At 32.4% G+C, this 23877-nt stretch overlaps 2 protein-coding genes across 10 annotated transcripts in view; both read right to left on the bottom strand.

The window, feature by feature from the left end:
- The window catches only part of LOC148596471 (uncharacterized), a 281131-nt gene extending 266249 nt beyond the window's left edge, over positions 1-14882 (bottom strand). For 3 of the 9 annotated variants that reach the window (XM_088564186.1, XM_088564187.1, XM_088564184.1), the window contains exon 1: positions 4568-4660. Coding sequence is in view for 5 of the 9 variants with exons in the window: in XM_088564182.1 (XP_088420308.1) it covers positions 4568-4660; positions 5224-5241 (111 nt within the window). In the remaining 4 variants the exon portion in view is untranslated. The other 6 variants (XM_088564182.1, XM_088564181.1, XM_088564179.1 and 3 more) reach the window with 6 other exon arrangements.
- On the bottom strand, positions 12829-23249 carry LOC148596470 (ultra-long-chain fatty acid omega-hydroxylase-like). The gene is made up of 10 exons (XM_088564274.1): positions 23052-23249; positions 22531-22533; positions 21140-21264; positions 20536-20598; positions 20119-20242; positions 18749-18886; positions 16315-16538; positions 14809-15087; positions 13776-13841; positions 12829-12943 (listed from the first exon to the last, which is right to left on the bottom strand). Exons 1-10 carry the CDS (start codon positions 23247-23249, stop codon positions 12829-12831), a joined length of 1335 nt encoding a protein of 444 aa, XP_088420400.1.
- Between the last annotated feature and the right edge of the window lie 628 nt (positions 23250-23877).

Raw genomic sequence — 23877 nt, 5'->3', positions numbered from 1 at the left:
GACGGTAAATCACAATCATCGTCCTTGGTAGAGAAAACAAAAAAGGATAGCACAGCTTTATGGTTTACCACAATCACTTCTTTGAAGAGTGTGGTAGCAGTACAGGTCTTATCACTGCTGTTATGTTCTACGTCTACTTCTGATAATAAATATTGGATGTGAAACGTTTTGCAGACAAAAACGATGTTGCTTTTTGCTTTGTCTGCTGGTACGACAACATATTTATCATGTATAGTAGACAATGTTTTCACTACATCGGGGTCTTTGAAAGCAGATGTAGCATTGGCACTTATTGATCTACTTAAACCTTTCATCCGTTTCAAGATTAAAGACCTCACGGCCTTTAACCACTCTGACAGAGAATCAATGTCTTCTTGTTCTCGTTTTATCCATTTTCTTGCAGAGTCCTCGACGGCATCCATAAAAGCTTTAAAGTTATAATTACAATTTATGGAGCGTGGTTCACGGTACTTGGGACCTTAAGAAAGGATATTACGTAGAGATTCGTTTTCGATAATGGTTAAATCTCCCATAACGACGTGACCAGAAGGACCATATTTGAATGGAAAGTTTTGCAAGAACAGTCAGGTGGATTAGCCTTGAAGTCCTCAATCCCGGGTTCTGCAAACGCCTTTTATAATTGAAAATTCTGAATGTAATGGGTGAAGTATAGGAATATGAAATAATTGGTACAGATTTGTCTTTGAAATATGGGGGAATTATGTTGATAACATTTTTGTGATTGAGGATGGAAGCAAAATTAATTACATCTATAACTTTGTTGATAAACGGCAGAGGAAGAAATGATCTTTTTTTTCTTTATGTTGACTTTTCACACAAACTGGTTTAAAGAGATAAAGGAAACCAATATCCAAAATGTTGGTATAATGAAGTGTTAGGTAAAGTGTTAAGACTTGTTTGGTAAAGGGAGTGCAGTAGCGTAAGGGATATAGAATAAAGTTTGGTTCTAATGTGATGAAATACAAAAGGTTTTTGAATGAAGGGAAGGAGACCATCTATGGAGACATTATAAACTAAGAGATGCATAGTGGCGATGGCCATGACTCCTTTCCCGTCTTGGATTTTTGTCAAATAAATTCATCACATGTATGTTCTTGTTCCATTGGCTTGAAAGGTTTTCTATACTTTTGATTTTGTCATTGCATCCGTAAGGTATTGCAGTACCTAGTCTCCGTATCCAGTACTCCTCTCTTTCCCTACGATAGTTTTTACTTAGAACGGGACTATTCGTATCATGGTATTTTTTTTTTCTAAAATACGAATTTTCATAGATAGGATTGAATGATCTTGTTGATTAAAATGTTGATAAACTGTCGGGATTTAGTGGTGTTAATTCCCGAACGGTGACCGCACATTCTTTTGTTTTATCGTTCATATGTTTCTCCGACATATATTAAACCACATAAGTTGCATTATAATCCATATATTAAGTTTGTTGATTTGCAACTTAAGTCATCGTGACTTCTTGTATGGAAGGTTTTGTTTGTAAGGGAACTGGAGAAGTAAGAGTCAATTATAAGAATGTTGCATGTTTTGCAATTTTTAATACCACATTTTGATATGGTACAATGTGGTTCGTCATCGTTGTAGTCAAATATATCATTTAAAGTGATGAAACATGGATTGATAATTTTGAAATAGTCAGAATTTTTTTACTGGGGTAGATGGTCTGCAGACTGAACCTGTGATTGAGTATTTTTTGTTGAATTGGTCGGGGCACTTTCCCAATCAGATGTGAGCATGCTAAGATTCCAATCTGGGGACATCACATTCTTACAAGACAACAGAGTGTCTGATCTACTGTTAGGTTTGGACCATTTTATACTAGGCAACGTCCAACCCAGTTTTTCTTTCATTCCTCTTGTAAAAACCATTAATTTAAAAATTATATTTCTGGGTTGCTTGGTCTAAACAATTCTAAGATTTACTTCAATATACAGATTCAGGTATATTTTTTTAATGAATCATTGAAAGCATGTCGTTAATTATGTCATTCTGTGTGGCATAACGTAAAGCTTGCTTATTGTAAAATCATGTTCAAATATATATATATTTTTTTTAAAATTCCCATTCTCTATTATGGAGGTTTGTACATACTATCAATTAACAATTTACAGAGACAGAGAATCAATGTCTTCTTGTTCTCGTTTTATCTATTTTCTTGCATAGTCCTCGACGGCATCCATGAGAACTTTAAAGTTATAATTCCAATTTATGGAGCGTGGTTCACGGTAATTTGGACCTGTAGAAATGATATTACGCAGAGATTTGTTTTCGATGATGGTTAATCTCCCGTAACGACGTGACCAGAAGGACCATATATGAATGGAGAGTATTTGCAAGAACAGTCAGGTGGTTTAGCCTTAAAGTCCTTAATCTCGAGGTTCTGCAATAGCCTTTTATAATTGAAAAAATTGCATGCAGTGGTTGAAATATATATGAAATGATTGGTATATATTTGTCTTTGAAATATGAGGGAATTTTGTTGGTAACGTTTTTTGTGATGGAGAATGTTAGTCAAATTAATTGCATCTATTCCTTTGTTGATAAACGTTTTTTCTTTATCTTGACTTTTCACACAAACTGGTTTAAAGAGTCTGTAGAAACGAATATCTATAATGATGACCTAGTGTCAGAAACTGGAGTGCGAAGGAGTGTTTTGTAAAGGGAATGTAATAGAGTGAGAGGTATAGAATAGAGTTAGCTTCTAATGTGATGAAGTCCAAGAGGTTTTTTTATGAAAGGAAAGAGACCATCGATTGAGACGTCATGTAACTTAGGTGAGGTATAGTGGCGATGGTAGTTTTTGGAATGTTAAATGGATTAGTTAAAATTAACATACATTTTGTTTTAGCACAGTTTATAAACATCTTATTACTTTCGCACCATTTTCTATTTCCACAAGGTCTTGTTTTGTTTTAGGTTTTATCTTGATTAAATTTTGAGTCAACGTTTCAAGCATGGTAATGTAGGTGGGTTTAATTTGGTATTACGACTGATATCTATAAGGTTTTAAACCATGCAAAATTCATTGAATTCATTGGTCATTTCGTTTACTTCTGTTGTCCTAATACCTTCTTTGTCTGTCTGATCGTATGGTCTTACTTGATTTGATAAATTTAGACTGTGAATTCACTTCCACAGTAAATTTTTGATCTTTTAAATTTATAACCATTTTATTATAGTATTTCTTAGACTCCTCAATTATATGTAAAACTCTATTTCTCCAGAATCTATATTCTGACCACATACCTGGAATATGGTATTTATCTCTCATTTTTCTTGCATATAATACATCATTATTATACCATACGGGTTGTTTATATCGTTTGACCCTCTTAGTTACTACAGGAGCGTGTTTATTGATGACATTATAAAAGATGTCATACCATAAGTTAATAGCCTTTTCTAAGTCACTTTCAAATTCAACTAAATGGAAAGGGACTCTAGATAAGTCATCTAGAAATGCGTTTTCACTGAAAATTTTAAAATTCCTATTTGTTATATGACTCTTAGAATGTGTTTTTATTATTATTATTATTTTCGTTTATTTTTTTTCTTTTCTAGATATACAAACAGGATAATGATCATTTAAACTGTATTTAATCACATGTGATTCTAAAACCGTATCTTTGTTTGTAATATACATATTTAATAATTAATTAAAGTTCTAGAACTTTCTGTAACCCTTTTTGATTCTTTTATAATTTGATGAAGACCAAAAATCTCTAACATACTTTTCCAATTAGTTGGTAATTTATCAGGTAATATGAAGTCCATATTAAAAACACAGTCAAAATAATGTCAGAATTGGATTCTGTGGCAGTAGACAGCTTATTTTTGTAGTAATCAATCCATTGTATAAGAGATTGTGGAGGCCTATACAAAAGCATAGTAAACATGGTTTTCTATGACTAGTTTCAACTTCAAACCAAACTGTCTCGAGATTTGAAATTTCAAATTGTTGCTTCCTGTCAAAAAAGTATCGCAACAACCAACCGTCAACATCTCTATGACGATAAACATTGTTGGAATCAGTTCAATCATCTTACATAAGAAGGGACTTTAGTAAAAATATATGATGATATCTTCAGATTGATTTTCTAAAATTTTAATTAATACATTATTATTATTACTACATCTTTAATATGACTCAACTTTAACATAAAATTATTTAGAGCATTATAAAACGTAGATTAACCCACCTTTCATTGTTTAATACCTCTACTAAATCCGGACCATTGCAATGGTTTTCCAACAATCTTTTTTATTTTATTTATGTTTGTTTGTTTTTTTGTTTGTTTATTTATTTTTGTTTGTTTGTTTGTTTGTTTGTGTTTGTTTTTTGCCCTTATATTGCCTTCTGTTATATTTGCGTTCGTTTTAGACTATTCTTTTGGTTACTGATATATATATATTTTTTCTGTTCCGTTATTTTGTTATGACCCATCATTTTTCCATGCAATATAGAATCAGAAGGGCACATAAATATTAAAATTGCTTTTTTTTGTTTTAAATGGTTAGTTCGTGTGTCCTATGTACTTACCGATATTTCAGAAGGAAAGCTAATGTCAGCTCCACTTTTAATCAAAGCTGACACTAAGTCAATATCTCCATTTTTTGCTGCTTTACGCAGGGACTGTAAATCAAAAAAGTTGTTATTCTATGTAGAGGAAACACAAAAATAATGCTTTTCATTTTTGATATATTTCTTTTTTATTTGTTACTTCTTTACATTTACAAATATAAATCTGTGTAATTTGTTCTTTACTGACTAAAATATGACACTTTAATATAGTTCTCTGAGTGAATGCAATACGAAAAAAAAGTAGTTATAGTTTGTTGAACATATCAATATTTGTTCGTATTCGGATACTGCTAATACATATATTTATCAATTGCCATACTTTTGTTTTGGTTTGTTTAAGTATTAGTCTGTCTAGACTTACTTGTACCGACTTAGATATGACACTTTAAATGGCATCACATATCACCATATTACAACATACGATAAGAATCTATTACCGTCGGTGTGTAGTTTGCCACTCATTCAATGTAAACACCATATAGTATTTCTATTTTTTTCAGAAAGTTTTTGTTTTATTTTTGTTTTTGTTTTGTTTTTGTTTTTGTTTGTCTTTCTTGTTTTTTTCTCTTTTTTCAGTAGGCACTATATGCAAATTCTTTTCCTTCCTTATTGACCTTGTTCAGCTCTTCCATTGCACCGGTAGCAATGATTCCGTTAATTGTTCGTTACTAGATCATTTGGTTCCATCTAAAAAAAATGTAAAAAAAATGACAAATAAATAAACTATGAGTTCCCAGAAATCTGATAATACAGCATACTCTTGACAAACAGCGGGTTTCACATTCAATTAATGATACAAATATAAACTGTAACGACTCATGCTCGTCCAAATAAAGGGTTTACAGACAAGTGATTAAAAAAGTACACAATTACGGAGCCTGCATATACCAACTTTAGTTATCCATTCTCCATCTAAACTAATATGAAAAGCCAACGCTTCGACTGTTAGCGAAGGACTTGAATAATAGGTAAAGACTACCCAAGTCCAAATTGAAAAAAAAATACCGTGCTTTATATCAATCAAACTGAGTATATCAACTTTGTTTCATAAAGCTACTATGTTTCTGATCATATGATAAAATGATAAGACGCGTTGAAGATAATAAGATGCATTGTCTTTATATACATGCAAATATGTCATCGATAAATACATACACAGGTTAGCGGTCTACTGTACGCATATATACATATAGCATTTATCTAAATCAAAATAAACCTTTTTTCTACAGTTAATTTTTACTTTTATATTTAGACGTTTATATATATATATATATATATATATATATATATATATATATATATATATATATATATATATATATATATATATATATATATATATATATATATATATATATTATTCATAGACTTCTTACTTTGAGTGTTAGGTAGTCCTATATAGATAATAAAATTGAAAGTACTGATCCAATTTCATCTAGTTTAAAGTGCACAAACCCATTAAAATCCATAATTTACATGTCATGTTTTTATTTTAAGCTTATTCAGTCTCTTTTTCGATTTCTTTTGTCCAGGTATTTTTCCATTAAATACAAAAGACATACAACACAACTCTACTCCTTAAAAAAATATGAAGCTTTTCAATCGCTTATTCAGTCTCTTTTTCGATTTCTTTTGTCCAGGTATTTTTCCATTAAATACAAAAGACATACAACACAACTCTACTCCTTAAAAAAATATGAAGCTTTTCAATCGTAAAAGGCTAGCTACGATTGTCGATTGGTATATAGTATGCTGGTAACCATATGAGAATTGTGAAGGAAGAAGAAATAACCTAAAACAAAAGATATGTTTGCCATAAAATATCTTTCATAATTAAAACAACAACAAAATAAAACTTGATCTGTATGCAAATAATGATTTTAGTGAAACACTAATCAAGAAAAGAAAGGCTAACGACTGTACTTTCAAACGGTAAGGAAAGAATAATTTTGATAATGGATGCAGACCTTGGGAAAAGGATACATAACTCTTGAAATCAGTGATATGTTTGTATCATAATTCAATAAAGCCTATATATATCAGGCTTTCATTTGAAACAGAATAAAATCAACCTAAAAAAAACATAAAAAAAAACAAAACAAAACAAAAAACAAACAAACAAAACAAAACAAAACAAAACACCAACAAAATTTTAATTCATTGTTCAATTCGTTCAAATTGTTTTTTTACTTGCAATACGTTTTCTATTTCTACTGCTCTATGTTTATTTTTGTTCTCACTTTACTTCAAGTGATATAAATATATATTAAATGTAATTGATCCGGTGTATCAGCTTGACGAAAGCGGGGTAGTATAACCCTATGGTTTTTATATGCAATGCTTTACTTCTCATTTCAGTACGTTTTCAGTGTGATTCATAAATATTCATTTAAAGGTTAACGCTCTTAGTTCCGTTGTTTATACACGAATGGAAGTATTTGATATAGAACAATTTTGCTATTGATTGATTTATTGTGCAAATACAACTATTTTATTTAAAAAGTTTATCACGGAAAGCTTACTAACCGTTTGACTCGAAGTCAATTTATATGACAGTGACACAAGTAAATTGGCGCTAATTGCTAATTTTACTTCAGACAGAAACAAGTGTTTGACACATTCCTAGCTCAAAATCAAATATATTCAGGAAGTCGTTATGTTATAATAATTACTGATTTCATATATCAATCATATTTTTAATTTAAAACTGATTTTTTTTGGGATTTTATGTTTAAATATGTTGTAGTCTGCTGAATTATCCTGACGTTATATAAATATGTAAAACTCTATGTTTTTGAGTATATCTCCACTAAAATGGTTATTTCCTCAAAATAGAGACAAATCGAACGTTTTCGAACGAATCAGAAATATACACATTTTAATGGCTCATTCTCATTTCTGGTCATTATTTCTACACATTCTAGCGACATGCCAGTGCACCGTAAACAAAGAATAGATTATGTCCATTGTAGGCATAGCCTAAAATCACATTACATGAAGGCGTGTGTTTATAACGTCGATAGACCCTAAACATTGATTGTTTAGTGTAATGTTAGTAAATATACTGACCTGACTTCATCTAGTTTTATTCGTCGCCATGTTTATAGGGTGAGAAATATCTAATTCAATATTGTCTTTTTAATTTAAATTTGCACCAAAGCATGACAATCAACAATTAACGTGTCACATATTATATTTGAAACTTATTCGGTCTTTTTTAAATACCTCAATTTCTTACGTCTTGGAATTTTTCCACTTAAAACAAAAGACGTTGAATAGTATAGATCATTTCAACATATGTCGATATACGAAATTCCTTTAACAAGAACCATAATTCAAATATATTTTAGCTCCGTGCAGGTCCGGGTGTCAAAAGCAAAAGAAAAGGCCTGCAGCAGCGCTAAGCTTGTCGTAAAAGGCGACTAAATAGTACTCAGTACCCTATCCGGGGCTAGGGCGCTTTGCCCACAGAGCAACTGGGTTGTGTGCCCCAGGTCGTGGAATAGGTTACCCCTGGCGTGTTACGCTGGGGTTGTCAGGCTATAATACGGAAAACCTGACTGCAAACCTTAGTGGTGCACCGTGTTGGGAAAGATGCCACGTTCCTCGCACGTTAAAAAAGTGGTATTCTCACGGAGTAGTAACCATAGGGCTCCGCCACAGGTGGCTAAATTGCCCAACCCTACCCACCTCTCCCTATTTCCAGTGGCAATCAAAATTTGTCAACCCCATTATACTTGTGTCCCATCCCAATTTTTCATTTAATCTTCACATCATGTTGATTTTATCATCCACTGTTCATCGCCTGAATATAGCTGAAATATTTCATCTCGGGCGTTAAATCCCAACAATCAATCAAACAAATAGATTTTATACACTGCACTTTAATATTGGGGTATAAAATGGAAGTGCTGTCTATCTTTCCGTCCGTAGTTCTTTCTATCCGCATCTTCGCAGAAAGGTGCACTTCTCTAAGTCATTATCTTTAATGAAACCTTCACAAATATTCATGAAGTATTGAACACGTGCATCTTCTATTTAAGATTTTACATGAATGTATTCGGGGACTTCCATAACAACATGAACTTTGCTTTTTATGAACATAGGGTACCCATCTCTTGTCCGCAACTCGTCCTACACAACTATATGAAAGACTGTTATTACATATACAAATTGTGTATTTCCTATCTGAGATTTTGGTCCGAAACAAGTCTTACATCAAAAGGCACAAATGGGGGAGGGTATCAGTATAGGGAGCATTACTCGCACTCTTTTCTTAGTTTTCTGTATTAAGCAGTGTATAATTAATCACTGTTTATCTGTCTAGAAATACATCCCGCGAAAACAATACAGGTATTGCTAAAGTCAACTTATCATAGTTTATGGGCAAGGAGAGCCCATTGCAAAAGAGTTTTTCCCATACCTATGTTTTATATACAAATTTTGCTCTGTCCTTACCCAGTATTCCACAGGAGTTTACCCACATAGTTACCATATGTTACAAATAACACGTGCATACAAATTTTAGTGACATTTCGGATTTAAGTACAGATACATATGTACGTACTACCCAAATGAAATTCGTACGGTTTAGGCATTGTAATGGATAAATGTTCCAAAGACCTTTACGTTTCCGGTTTATTCAATCTATTATTAATGAACTTGTAATGAAATATATATAATTATCAATGTATTTTTTGTCTTCTATTTATTTATGTATGTGCCCATGTACATATGTAAAATACTGTTATCAATTATTATTGTCAAATTCGTTCAAATTTCTTTTTTTACTTGCAATACGTTTTCTATTTCTACTGCTCTATGTTTATTTTTGTTCTCACTTTACTTCAAGTGATATAAATACCATAAAATAGTTTCAGTGTGATATATAAATATTCATTTAAACTTTAACGCTCTTAGTTTCCGTTGTTTATACATGAATGGAAGTATTTGATATAGAACAGTTTTGCTATTGATTGATTTATTGTCCCATGTTCATGTAGTTTATTTAGAATGGTTATCACGGAAAGCTTACACACCGTTTGACTCGATGTAAATTTATATGACAGTGACACACGTAAGTTGGTGCTGACTGCTAATCTTACTTCAGAAAAAAAAAACAAGTGTTTGACATAATCAAAGCTCACAGTCAAATATATTCAGGAAGTCGTTATGTTATAATTAGTACTACTATTGTTCAAGTTATTACTTATTCCATATGTCAATCATGTTTTTAATTCAAAACTCATTTTGTTTGTGATTTTACGTTTAAATATGTTGTAGTCTGCTGAATTATTCTGACGTTATATAAATATGTAAAACTCTATGTTTTAGAGTGTAGCTCCACCAAAGTGGTTATGTCCTCAAAATAGAGACAAATCGAACGTTTACAAAATAATCAGGAATATGCACATTTTAATGGCTTTTCTAGTCATTATTTCTACACACCCTAGCAACATGCCAGTGCACCGTAAACAAAGAATAGATTCTATCCATTGTAGGCATAGCCTAAAATCACATTACATTAAGCCGTGTGTTTATAACGTCTATAGACCCCAAACATTGATTGTTTAGTGTAATATTAGTAAATATACTGACCTGACTTCATCTAGTTATTCGTCGCCATGTTATATGACAGGCAATATATAATTCAACGTTCTTTTTTAAATTTTAAATTTAAATTTGCACCAAAACATGACAATCAACAATCAACGTGTCACGTATTATATTTGAAGCTTATTCGGTCTTTTTAAATACCTCGATTTCTTAAGTCATGGTATTCAATTTAATACAAAAAACGTTGAATGGTATAGTTCATATTATGTCGATATACGAAAGTCCTTTAACAAGAACCAGAATTCAAATAGATTTTATACATTGCACTTTAATATCGGGGTATAAAATGGAAGTGTTTCATTTCCGTCAGTAGTTTCTTTTATCCGCTCCTTTGCAGAGGGGTGCACTTCTCTAAGTCATTATCTTTAATGGAACCTTCACAAATATTTATGAAGTATTGAACACGTGCATCTTCTATTTAAGATTTTACATGAATGTATTCGGGGACTTCAATAACAAAACATGAACTTTGCTTTGTATGAACATAGGTTACCCATCTCTTGTCCGCAACTCGTCCTACACAATTATATGAAAGACTGTTATTACATATACAAATTATGCATTTCCTATCTGAGATTTCGGTCCGAAAAACGTCTCATGCCAAAAGGCACACACAAAAAAAAAAAAAAAACAATTCAACAGGAATATAATTATAACGGAAATACAACAAGGAAGAAGGAAAATTACAATAAGGTGTTTTCAAGGGTTCAGTCAGACTCAGTTATAAGTTTCTTTCCACGAGCTGAAAGTTACTCTCTGTAAACAAACTTGACCTGTAAAATGAATGTGCATGTAATTAACTATTCTTACGGCTATATTACGCCGTTCAGTTCTTTGCCACACTCTTTCCAACTACACGGCCGCCATATTGGTTTCAAGTCTACTGACGTTCATGCATGAATGAACGAAGTGGCAAAGTTCATACATGTATGCACTTTCTGGCAACGACGTTCGCGACCAATCAAAAATGAATATAAGCAAGAAAAATCTCATGATAATGATAAATGACCAACATCTTCTGACAGTGAACAGGCAATGAGGTCTGTGATGGGTTAAACCCCATAACCACCCACCTTTAATGTCAAAAATGAAGTGAAACAACAAAAAATAAACAAAATTGTTTTTTTTAACATATTCAATTCTCTTCATGGAATACCGCAACATAAACCATGTAGATTTGCATTTAAAGAACGCTCCTAGTTATTGAAAGCTAGCTCATAAAAATATGATAAATGACAATACCATAAAAACTACCATTAATTATTATCGGATATTAAAATTCTAGTGGACCGAATTCGGAGTAGAAACGTCATATTCTAAATAGGTAAGATGGTTCAATAGTAAAACAATTGACCCAGGTTTACGCAGGGATGCAATTAAAGGTCGAATATCTCTATTAGTGAAAGCAATGTTCAAAGAAAAGACAATTATTTGGAAACCGCATCATTTACCCATTAATCAATTAAGGGCAGTCGATAAACTCATCGGATTAAGGAGTTTTCCCGTCACTTTACATTTGTCAGTTTTCTACAGATTTCATGAAAGAAACATATTCTCTTCCAATGCACTCGGGGATTACAAGTGTTATGTCCCTCATCCACGGTCTACCCCCTTAAATTGCTTGCTCAATGATATTTTATTTTTTTATTTCCTTTCAATAATTTCCTAATTCCAATGACAGCATAACCGGAATACATACAACCATAGAGGAGACGAAATTAAATGGGTGGTGTTTTCAAAATCAAAGGTCACGTATAAAAAACAAACTGGTAAGCAAGAATTCGACCTTAACAAGATAAACTTGATTGAGCAACGGAAGAGTTATCTCTGTTATACAAATTATATCATCGGATGTTTCTACTGTTACCAAACCATCTTGAATTTAATCATAATGATCCGTTTATTCGCCGATTTCAGCTTTCATCTGAATTATTTCATTTAGAAGCCTCAAATAATAATTTTGTAATGCAGTTGTATATTTAAAAAATATATAACAAGATAGTCTCAACAATTGGCCAAATAGTATAAACAGCTTGGAATATTTGAAAAGAATGGTTCTACAACAAACACAAAAACTACACAGAAAATATGTTTCAAACAGAAAAGTGATATTAAGGATTCTATCCTTAATTCAAGAAAAGCAAAATTTTAAAAAATCGATCGATACAACTTTATTGAACGAATAGCAACTAAAATAAGAAAACAAGTGAATAATGATGTACAGGTTTAGGAATCAAATACGGAAGTACATGGACAGTAGTAGATCATAATAATCGTCTTTGGTAAAGAGACCAAAAGATATGGTTTTCTACTATCTCTTCTTTGGAAGATGTGGTAGCAATATATGTCTTATTACTGCTATAATTTTCTACGTCTACCTCCGGTAATAAACAACGGCTGTTATACAGTTTTTCAGACAAAAACAATGTCGTTTTGGGCTTTGTCTGCTGGTACAACATGTTTGGCATGTATAGTAGACAATATACAAGTCGTGTACACAATCTAAAGTTCAGAACTAAGACGTTGTGTCATACATGAACATGAAAATGAAATAAACATGCTATGAAATGAAACACACACATTTGATTATGTATTTTTTTCCATCATTGTAACAACCGATCTTTTCTCTTGGCAAAAAATTTGACTCCATTTTTAGCCCGCATTACCAAAGCCATTCGACGTTCAACTTTGTGGTTCGGGTCAATTTCTAAGGTAAATCTGCAATGATGCAATATGTATCTTTACAAAAAGTTCTAGTATTAAATGTTGAAAAAACCTTACCACATGTACCATGTCAGGTATTTTGTATATGCTCTTTGATCTGCAGGTGTTGATAATATTACAATAACAAACAAACCGGATTTAAAAGTTATCGTGTCATACAATTATAAAGTTAAAAGTCAAGAAAGACCATAGAAACAATTGAAACAAAAACAAACCAAACCAAATTAGAGAAAAACACATATCAAGAGAAAACAAAATCAAAAAAAGGTAAAATAGTCGACACACATGAAAAAAACGTATCTAAAATCAATCTTTCACCAAAATACTACAATACTTAAGAGGAAGTCCATGCAAAAGTCAGGTAGTGTGTGGCACATGCAAATTATGTCTTCAGAATATTTTTAACCCTTTGACATCACAAATGCATTATTTTCAAAGTTGAATATTGATTTTTGATTAATTTCAACGATTAAAGAGAACTAAATTACAGGTAGTTGCAATCATTGACGTTTATTCAAAAATGGGAGATAACTCTTTTATTTGGGCAATATTCGGTTGCATTGTAAGAAAATTTTAAAGTAAATTTCTGAGCCACCCATTGTCGATTTAAAACAAAATTTACCCTATGCCACCTATATCATAAGACCTGCCTGATTTTTACATGAACCGCCTCTTAACGGTATTTATTGTGTTCATAAATTAATAAAGAATATCATCTTCATATACACTACTGATGTGTCAGTTTTAATTTTCAAATCATATACTGAAAGACAAAAAATATTTTGGCAATCAACTTAAGGTCGCGTGCACAGTTATTTGATCTTACCTCTCTAGGACTCTACCAATAACAGTTTTGACTTCGTTTATGGCAAAATGATGTCCAATGCAGTTTCTGAAAAAAAAGGAGAATTGTAATTCCACTCTATAAGCTATTGGTTATTGATATAACGCTCTGCATACAAAGAATATGCAGTTTTGTTGGATTTGCATCATTTTTTTTCCTTCACTATTTTCTGAAGATAATGTGTAATATATATCGGCAAAAAAATAGACATTGGCCCTTACATGACTATATTCAGCGTCACATATATAACATATCATTCAAATTCAAAATAAAAATTACATTTTTGTCAACACAGAAATTAAAAAATACGATTATCAGTATTTTGTCATAAATCGGCATTTAGCAACAAAAATGGCGGAATTACAATGGAGTGTCTCGTAATGAATTACACAATTCTTTTTGATTGTGCACATCAATCGTAAGAATGATGTTTGGTTTTTTTATATAAAATGAGAAACGCATAACAAATAATAAAAAAGTCAAATCTGCTTCGAACGGCTGAAAAAAATTGATTAAATCGAAAATGGGCTTGAACTGACGTCGACTATAATAACTCACTGTGAAAAATGCATCAGTTCAAACGATCATCAAACCCACAATTTACTTTGTCCAGGATGCACACATCTCCAGGTGGTTATATTACAGTCCACAAAAGTTCATAACAATGTTCCAAGCTGATTAGAACATAGTTCGGACAGACAGACAGACAGACAGGTTGAAAACTATATTGCCGCAAACTTTGTTAGCTGGGGTATATTTAACCAAAGCGTCAGCAATGTGATGATTTAAATACGAGAAAATAAAAAAAAAAACATGTCTTTAATTTAAACACCTGACATAGAGACGGTCTTAAAAATATAACTTGTATTAATTAAGGAACGCTATTGTATTTACTGACTGTGCAAATCCATTGAAACAATTGTATTATTATTATTATTATTATTATTATTATTATTGTTGTTGTTGTTGTATAATTAATAGTTAACCTGACATATAGGTTAAATTTATATCTTACCTTGGTCCCGCAGAAAATGGTATGAAAGCAAACGGCTCAATGGCTTCTCTCCTGTTTTTAGAGAAGCGATTTGGGTCATAAATATGTGGTTCATGCCAAACAGTTGGGTTGTGGTGTAAGGCATACACTTGCACAGAAAAGTAAGTTTTCGCTGGGAATGTTACACCATCTATGGTATAGGGTCTTGACGCCTGTCTACCGATGATCGGAACAGGTGAATGAAGTCTCATACCTTCCTTAATGCACTGAGTCAAAAATTCTAATTTTTCCAAACTATCCCTGGAAAAAAAATACAGACTAAAATGCTCTTGACCATCGCAATATGAAACTGTTGTTAGCGTTGCATACAGCAAGATTTAGATGCTTTTAAATTTTATACATCTTGTATCAAATTGCCTTCCAAGACAGATTAGATAAAAAATATGTAAAAAAAATATAGATATGATCATTAGTACCTTAAAATACTTAGGAAGCAGTTTTTGTAAGAATCAAGCAAATTCTGTAATATATGATACACCCTCCCCACGAAGAAAAGGCTACAATTTTTTATTATTGGAATTAAGTTGTTCTAAGGAGATCCTTCGCATCGAAAATCAAATAGTTTGTATCGTATTTAAGTGTCATTAACAGACTTATCTCCCTTAATTCAAAATACTTCAATACATCATATATTTTTGTTATCTCCTAAGAACAAGGGTTGTATGAAAAGCAACATGATACTTTCTGTTTACTGTAACATTTTAAACAAAATATAAAAAAATAAACATATATAGGCTTTCCTACCATGAATCACATTTTGCATGATTTCAAGATGGAGTACTACGTAACAAATTTTTGCGTAGTAAGTCTTATCATTATATAGATAGAAGCGTTTTATCAAATGTTCCCAGTGTAATAAATTTTTATAACTCACACTGTGAAATAAATTCGGTAATTTTACTCTCGGATTTTCTCCCGCCAAAACATTACCACTTCGATATCAATCCGCCAATCACAGAATTTAAAATTTAAGTTGAAAATATCGATAAATTATGAACAAAATCTATATAATAAATAAGATAATCAACTGGTTATAGTGAATAATCAAAATACGATAACTAGTAACAAAAACAACTTCAAAAACACTCGTTAAATCTTCAGCACTCGTAATAACATTTTGGTTATTCATTCTTTATAATTACTCATCCTATAAGTAATGTCTATTTTTTTTAAATAGGGTCTTCGGAAGCCGTGGTTGTATATGATACTCCATAAAAGAAAACACGGACGTAATTAAGTACTTCCCTGCCTAAGAAACAGGCAAATTATTTATAGGGCGTGGCACGTGAAGAAAGAAAAAGCATAGATTTCGCAAAGTATTTAGGTTAATATTCGATATTCAATAATGAACAATATAATTCAAATGATAGCAACTGTAACTGAAATATGTGTAGGATGGACATTAGCATTTTAAAATAGAAAATACATAACAAGTTCACCAATATAACAATTTTTACATAACAATACCATTTTACAACGCCATGGCTATCCTTTAAGACAATATCAATTTCTTCCTGACATTGCATCATGTAATCCGGTTGTTTTGCAAGCTCATACAGAATCCAAGTCATTGCACTGGTCGTAGTATCATGACCTAAAGGCATATTAATCTGTTTGAATGGCAGTTTATTTACTGATAACAATTGGTCAGTAACAGTATACGACACTTTGGCCACGCCTACTTTCCTACACTACCAACAAATTACCAACGTAAGACTTATACAGTTCTATTTTGTACTGTAACTGTATTGTTTTAAGGACTACTGAAACAGTATTGTCATTTACAATAACGTTACAGTACTGTTACTTTATTGTTACTTTCTCTGTTCATTGGTTATTATAATCCATAGAATACTCCACGTACATGAAGCCTTGTTTCTATTTTTAAATATAATGACGCTATGTTTCTATTTATAATTATATTGACCCTATGTTTCTATTTACATTATATTGACGCTATACTTTTAAATTTAGACCTGAATATAAACCGTTCCGTTGCCTGATTACTCTCAGCCAATCATACAGGAAGAACTGCAGACGAAGCAGACAAAAAGAAAATACATTATCTACATATGTGAATAAATTAAGGACTTTCACTCGGTCAATACGTTATATATGAACCTGTTCAGATTATACTGACCGAGGACGATTCGAGGTCAATATGATCTAACGGGTCCATATATAGTCCTCGGTCAATATAATCTGAAAAGGTCCATATTATATAACATATGACTTCTTTAAAGTCCATAATTGATAAATATGCCCCGTTCATTTCCTACTATTGCCTACATGTTTGTCGTATTGTCACTATCGCTGGCCACTACTGATGAATTGTTATAATAATCACGTCATAGAAATTAAACTTGATTTAAAACGTAATTAGAATTGCAGTATAACGACAATAACGGTATATTGATTAGAAATAAAAACGATGTACGAATTCGGCAAGAGGCCTTGCGCTTTACTCCGAACCTAAGCCTCACCCGTATACTGATTTTATTTCAAAACAATGCACTGTTATTATTTTAAAACCGTGCAGTGTGCATAGTACAAATCATTTTATGATTGATGTTTTCAACTGAATTCTTGTTGTTCGTGTACATGTATGACGTAACGTTTTGTGTATTCATCGACGTTTTCCTGCGTTCTTTGACTTTTGAGTGTCATTAAAACTGTTTCGTGACCGGATTTTTCCTCTGCGGTTTATATCTGAAATCATGTCCATCATATATCTTAATATATAGCCATGATAAAGATAGCAAAACGCAGTGTCTTACATTTCGGTATGATTTGTTTAACTGGTCACAGTTTTCCTTTCCTCGTTTGTCTACCGCGGACTTGACTTTTAATGAGCAACTCGGTGGATGTTTCTAGAAAAGCAGATGACGCTTACCCTACCGGTGCACCTGGTCCATGCTATTAGTTTTCAGTGGAGTCCGAGTTGCTCATTTGCTTTTGTTACTTAGTATGTTTGAATTTAGTTACTTTATGTTCCTTGTCGTGTATGTCTGTTTTCCATGTCTGGTATTTGTCCCTGGATTGCATTCTTTTGATTACCGCTATAACCTTGGTTCCCATGATTACTCTTTGCTCTCTTACAAACCGCTGCAGAGAAGCCTTTCGAAATTCTCGGAAATTATTAAACCATGCATTGTCTGACAATTGGACAACATCGTGTAAAATTATTCACTTTTTTCCGACTTAAATTTGCAAGATTCTTGCATATTCTGAGAGGGCTGGCTGTAACCTGGAAGCCAAGGTAATATTTTCGTTCCACAACTTTCTCTGAATATAACCTAGGGGTCGCTTATGATATTGACCAGGGAACCAGATAAGGGCTGGCTGCAGCGTCTTGAATGAATTTCGGACGTCAGACGCTATTCGGATCTTGATATTTCATATGTAAACCTTAATAATCTACTATATATGTGGCGGTTCTACTTATTGTGAAAAACAAACTGATTAATTATCAAATGAGTATATTTATAAATGAAAAAAAAAATGTATAATAATTTATCTGGTTGAGAATCATTGAAAAGAACATTCAACTACACTTCAACTCTTTCTATTGAATTGTTTAAAAAATCACAGAAGAAAGTTGATTATCGGATGTAAATAGTTTCCTGGCTTGTAAGGAGGCACAGTGTATATGTCGAGAATGATCTGTCTTAAAACATTTAAGGAGATAGACCTAGGGTAAGGACATAATTCTTGAAATCAGTGATATGCTTGTACCATATCAATTTTACCAAGGTATATGAAGCTTTCATTTGAAACAGAAAATAATCAGTCCAAGTTACTTTGTTTCCAACATGACATTGATGTAAAATGCTAAACACAAACGTTCCAATGATTTGTAAGAGTTGTGTCCCTTATACTAGGTCTACCTCCCTAAGCATACAATAAAACCTGCAAACAAGAAAGTATCGACTTCCGCTCGGATATCCTCCGGGGACATTCCCATGCCAACGTCATCCTTAGCTGTTAGTAGTATATCAACAAAATCTATCAGTCTCTTCCTCTTGTCTTGTCCTTCGTTCTATCATGTATTAAACATAACAAAGGTTATAAATAGCCCACAATAGAGCAAGTACTATCTTTAAAAATAAAGATAGCCTACGGAGTAAAATCCGTTCTTTTTACTTAGAATTTTCTAAAAAAAAATAACATATGGCACGCAATTTTAATTTTCGATAGTTTTTTTGAGCGCAACTAAGTTACCAGTATTTGGCCAATCAGAAAACAGAATTGTGATCAGATGACTTGCGTTTCCATGAAAGAGTGTCTTTAATGTTAAAGGGTGAAAAGCGAAACTGCGTCGGAAAAATGATTATAGAATAGCCGTTGTTGGCCAGAATAATAGCGTTATTTCAATAGTGCATTTTTGTACAAACAAACAGTGAAGATAAAGTGTAAAAATCAAAATGATAATGGCAACTTTTGTATATTTTATATGTGAATCGGGAAATTTAAAAGGTCACACTCAAACGAGTTATGGTAAGTTAGTTTTTGTTCATAATTTATTTAATTTAAAGATAAAAGTATATATATATTTCTGAGACACAAGTTATAGATTGACTATTATGCAAAAGTGAAATTGAAAACTTGTCAAAATTCGTTCTACAGGTATTATCAAGAAGCGAGAAATGCAACATGTGTAAAATGCATACTGAAACTTTTTTTGATGTACCGAGTGACTTTCAACGTAACTTGCAGTATTTGAATGTATCCATGATAGAAATCTCTAACTTAAAATTTCATTTTTTATGAAAAAATATAGCATGAAATAAGATAAACAAAAATATTTATTTTAGAAATTATGTGAAATATGAGAAGATAATATGGACGGAAGCGTCAATTACGTCCTATATATGTAGAATGTAAGACTAGAACTACACAGTAAGACAACCGGAAGCGCCTGGGTATGAAAATATCTAATTATTGGTGGTTCCTGAGAAAGCAATTATGGCGGTGTTTTTAAGCAAATTTCGGAACCCACTTTTCCCGAATTCACAATATTTGTCATTTTTACACCATTTTTCGAACCGCCAATACACACGAAATAGATCAAACGTCGCGGAAGGTCACTGATTAGGGCGGATCACATTTTGGGTCTAAAATGCACTTTCGGTTGTCTTACTGATGAATGGCAAAAAAAATCTGCCGGAAATGACGAAATTTGTACACACGGAAGTAGACGATTATGCAAGTGTTGAGGTGCTTACGTCCATCATATGCATGCTCTAAAATCATATTAATTTGATATCTTACCAGGGCCCTTTTCCTGTTCATAATGACTTTGTCAGCAACATCATGTATAAGGTCACATGCAGTATTGAATGCTTTGCCATCTTTACTTTTGTTCCACACCGTACTAAAAGCATAGCTGATGTAGCTAGAATAAAAGAGAGAGAAAAATAATTTGTCATACATGTACAATATAAAGATAAATATAAACAAATCAGATGTTGTCATTTTTATAGAACAGAAATGTATTTACAGAAAAAAAGACCCAGCATTTCACCCGTTTCAGTTTGATGTCAAGGAGTTCAACAATCAACAAGCAATCCTATGAAAATAGAAAATTTTCTTACTTAACCAAGTATCTTGTTTTGAGACTATTACCAACACTATGTCAAGACACCAGCATTAAACTTGTTGTGTAAACCTTGGGTTGAAGGTACTTACAAATTTCTTATTATAGCTAACTGAGCTACCTTTGTGACAGCTTTACAGTATGAGTGCTGATTCCTATAACGAGTAAACGATATATAGTTAACCCAAATTTCATCGCTTTTTTCGTTTTTAGACTTGAGTCCGTCGGTTTTTTTTTTTACATAAAAAAAACCTTTAAAGCAGCAGTCTTAATTTACGTGAATTATACTATATGTTTTCTTTCCCCTCATTTTAGTCGCAAATCATTCAATGTAAATCTTTCAGGGGTCGAAATTAATTATATATCATATTTAGCATAGTGGGTGCCCTGTAAAGAGCAAAATATGCTCATCCGTTCGAAACACTAAATGTTACCCCGACTTTAATAGTGTGTGTGTGTGTGTGTGTGTGTGTGTGTGTGTGTGTGTGTGTTTCAAAATTTATTAGGTGTTTAATGCGTTATACTGTAATTTATTCTACGTCTTCGCTCACTGAGGTTCATTTATAGCTTTGAAGTTATAAATCGCTGATAGATAAAAATTTCATTTAGAAAAGATTATTTACATATGTATATGTCTTTATACGTGGACACCTAATCTTTGAAGGTGATAGTACAAATTGAATTACATATAGTTACCTCTCGTACTGACAGTTGGTTTTGTAGGAGAAGGCACATTGTAGTATGATATCTAAAGTTAAGTTACTCATCAGATTAAATAGTTCAAAACTTTCACCGGACTCAGCATGCCTGTCGATTATATCCTGAAAAAAAGGGATGTTTACACTATACTCGGCGTCACATAAATAACATACTGTTAAAATTTTAATAAAAATATTTTCTACGACTTTATTGAGACCTACCGTCGTTTAAATTGTCTTAAATGACTTGCTCATTCGTCTAGCCAAACGGCTTCTCCCTGAACATTGAATCGTTAAATTCCGGTCAGATTTTAATTCTAGGTGCCAATATTTACATTGTAAAAAGTCGGCCATGTTTACAGTGATCGGGTTGCTAGGAGATGTTGTTTACGTTTAAATGGTTTGTCCAAAAACCGAAGAACCCAGAATACATTTCGGCGTTATTTCGGATATCTCGGATTTATTTTACGCGAACAACGTACAATACCGAGAAGTTAATCAAGCAGACGATTGTCACCGGAGTTCGACGGGAACTTACGCACTTCGTTTGTAAACAAATCGTCCCGTAGAAACCAACATGGCGGATATTAGTATGGGATTTTCCCGTAAGGATTTGTTACGCATGATTTAAGCTAAAAGCGACTTGTTCAGGGAGAAGCCGTTTGGCTAAACGAATGAGCAAGTCATTTAAGACAATTTAAACGACGGTAGGTGTCAATAAAGTCGTAGAAAATATTTTTATTCAAATTTTAACAGTATGTTATTTATGTGACGCCGAGTATAGATACTGCGTTCTCCTCAAAACAATAAAGATCTATCAGATTCAAATTTTCTATAAAACCTTATGAGCCATTAAGTGTAAATATTTGTAAGAATCAGGCCAAATGGGAAAACAAGAAATATGCACATCAAAACCCCACTGATCTGACAATGTAATATCACTCAAGGATATTATTTTCTATGAAAAAGACCATTATTTAATCTCTACATCATTGGCTTCGCTCAGAAATTTTTTAACAGAATGTGGTTTTTGACAGAGTTATCTGTCCTTGAAATGTTCATTTTCAGTGTATTTCAATGGAATTATAACTCAATGCACCAACATGACATTTGATTTAAATATAGTCATCACATCAAATAATCCAGTAAATTCTTAGACTAGAGAACGACTGTTTTGACAACTTAAAATGAAGGACGTAAGGGACACAACTTTTAAAAATCATTGGAACGTTTGATTTCATCATTTCACATCAATCTCATGTAAGCATCAAAGCAACTTAGACTGATTTCATTCTGTTTCAAAGAAAAGCTTGAAAGACTTTGGTGAAATTGAATATGATACAAACATATCAGTGATTCCAAGAGTTATGTCCCTTATCCTAGGTGTACCTCCTAAAAACAAAGATAAAAAGAATACTTTAATAACTACTTTTTGGCAGCAGGTTGCTCGTCAGTTCATTGACCGTGAATTGCCTAATAGCCCGAGATTCATATAATAAATTAAGATAGTTACCCTGAACGTTGATATCTTCCTTGACATCGCTTCATTTCTGCTCGGGCGTTAAACCACCAATAATCAATCAATCAGTCATTACTGTTATAATATGAAAAGTCGCAGACGGCAGTGTTATAAAAGACTGCACGCGCAATACTTAGTGATTTCATATGCACCATGCATAACTTGTAGGTTGAGTAAATTCAAGCTTGACCGATCAAAACTTTCTTACATGTAATTCCAATATGATTAGAACTACATGTACATGTGTATCTGTTCGACTGTCCAACATTTTGGCCACTATTTTACCCGTAACGAAGGATAAACAAGAAAATGGGATAATATTCCCCAGTATTCACGCAATAACCCTAAATTACAAATCGACATCAATACTCAAATATCGTAACTTACTTACAAGCATTATATCTGTACACTGGTTGAATATATCCTGGTAGGGTTTAAGAATGTCAAAATGAAATGCCGGCGTCAAAAGTCTTCGAGAGTAAGCCCACTTTTCACCTCCTGCGAGAAGCAATCCCTCTCCAAGCCAAGGCAATAAACTTCTGTATATTCCCGTGAACCCCATAGGCTTTGGATCTGGAACATAGCGCATTCGTGAAATATCAAGTAATTTGGGGGAAAGGGGTGGTGGTGTAAATTACAAATTATATTTTTGTAGTATAAATATACTTTTCTCGTTTAAAAAAGTGTTCGAGTAAATTAATTTGATTCACAGGCTCTCAATTGGGAATATTGGCCAATTGCAATACTTTATTCTATTGTATACATACAAGAAAATAACTTTGTTGGAGAAGATTACTTACATATTTGTTAAGTAATTGTTATTAAGTAAAAATATATATATAAAAAAAAGAGGATATAGAAGTAGAGAAGATCATCCATTACACCTACATGTACTGGTAGTTCTTGGTGACAGATAATCAGTCTAATTATCTGTCAAATATGTTCATAAAAAAAATAATTTCAGAAGCAACAATGCCTCTGTTTGGATCAAAATTTTCGTTTATCATCTCATAAACCAAATTTTGTAATGACTGTGACATCATCAACCTTTTTAAATGATTTACTCGTTGAATTTTGGTACTAAAATTGAATTATAAGGTCGAATGACTGTTATATTTTTTCGGTCAGTTTGAAATAACCTCAATGCCCGTGGTGCTATACATGTTATTTAGTGAGCACCACGTGACTGATGTTATTTCTTCATATAACAGTCATTC

Source organism: Perna viridis, chromosome 15 (assembly GCF_037379345.1).
Source record: "Perna viridis isolate PV_CMFRI_1.1 ecotype Kerala chromosome 15, ASM3737934v1, whole genome shotgun sequence".
In the NCBI taxonomy this organism is placed as follows: Eukaryota; Metazoa; Mollusca; class Bivalvia; order Mytilida; family Mytilidae; genus Perna; species Perna viridis.
Note: the sequence above shows the minus strand (reverse complement) of the source record. Positions and strands in the feature narration are given on the sequence as shown.

Coding starts and splice junctions, on each gene's coding strand:
- LOC148596470 (XM_088564274.1), bottom strand. CDS start 23,249: ATGCGCTATGTTCCAGATCCAAAGCCTATGGGGTTCACGGGAATATAC. Junction 16,539..18,748: donor TCTTGTTTGCAGGTTTTATT/GTATGCTTAGGG, acceptor ATTTGTTGGTAG/TGTAGGAAAGTAGGCGTGGC. Junction 12,944..13,775: donor ATTGGTAGAGTCCTAGAGAG/GTAAGATCAAAT, acceptor GCATCATTGCAG/ATTTACCTTAGAAATTGACC.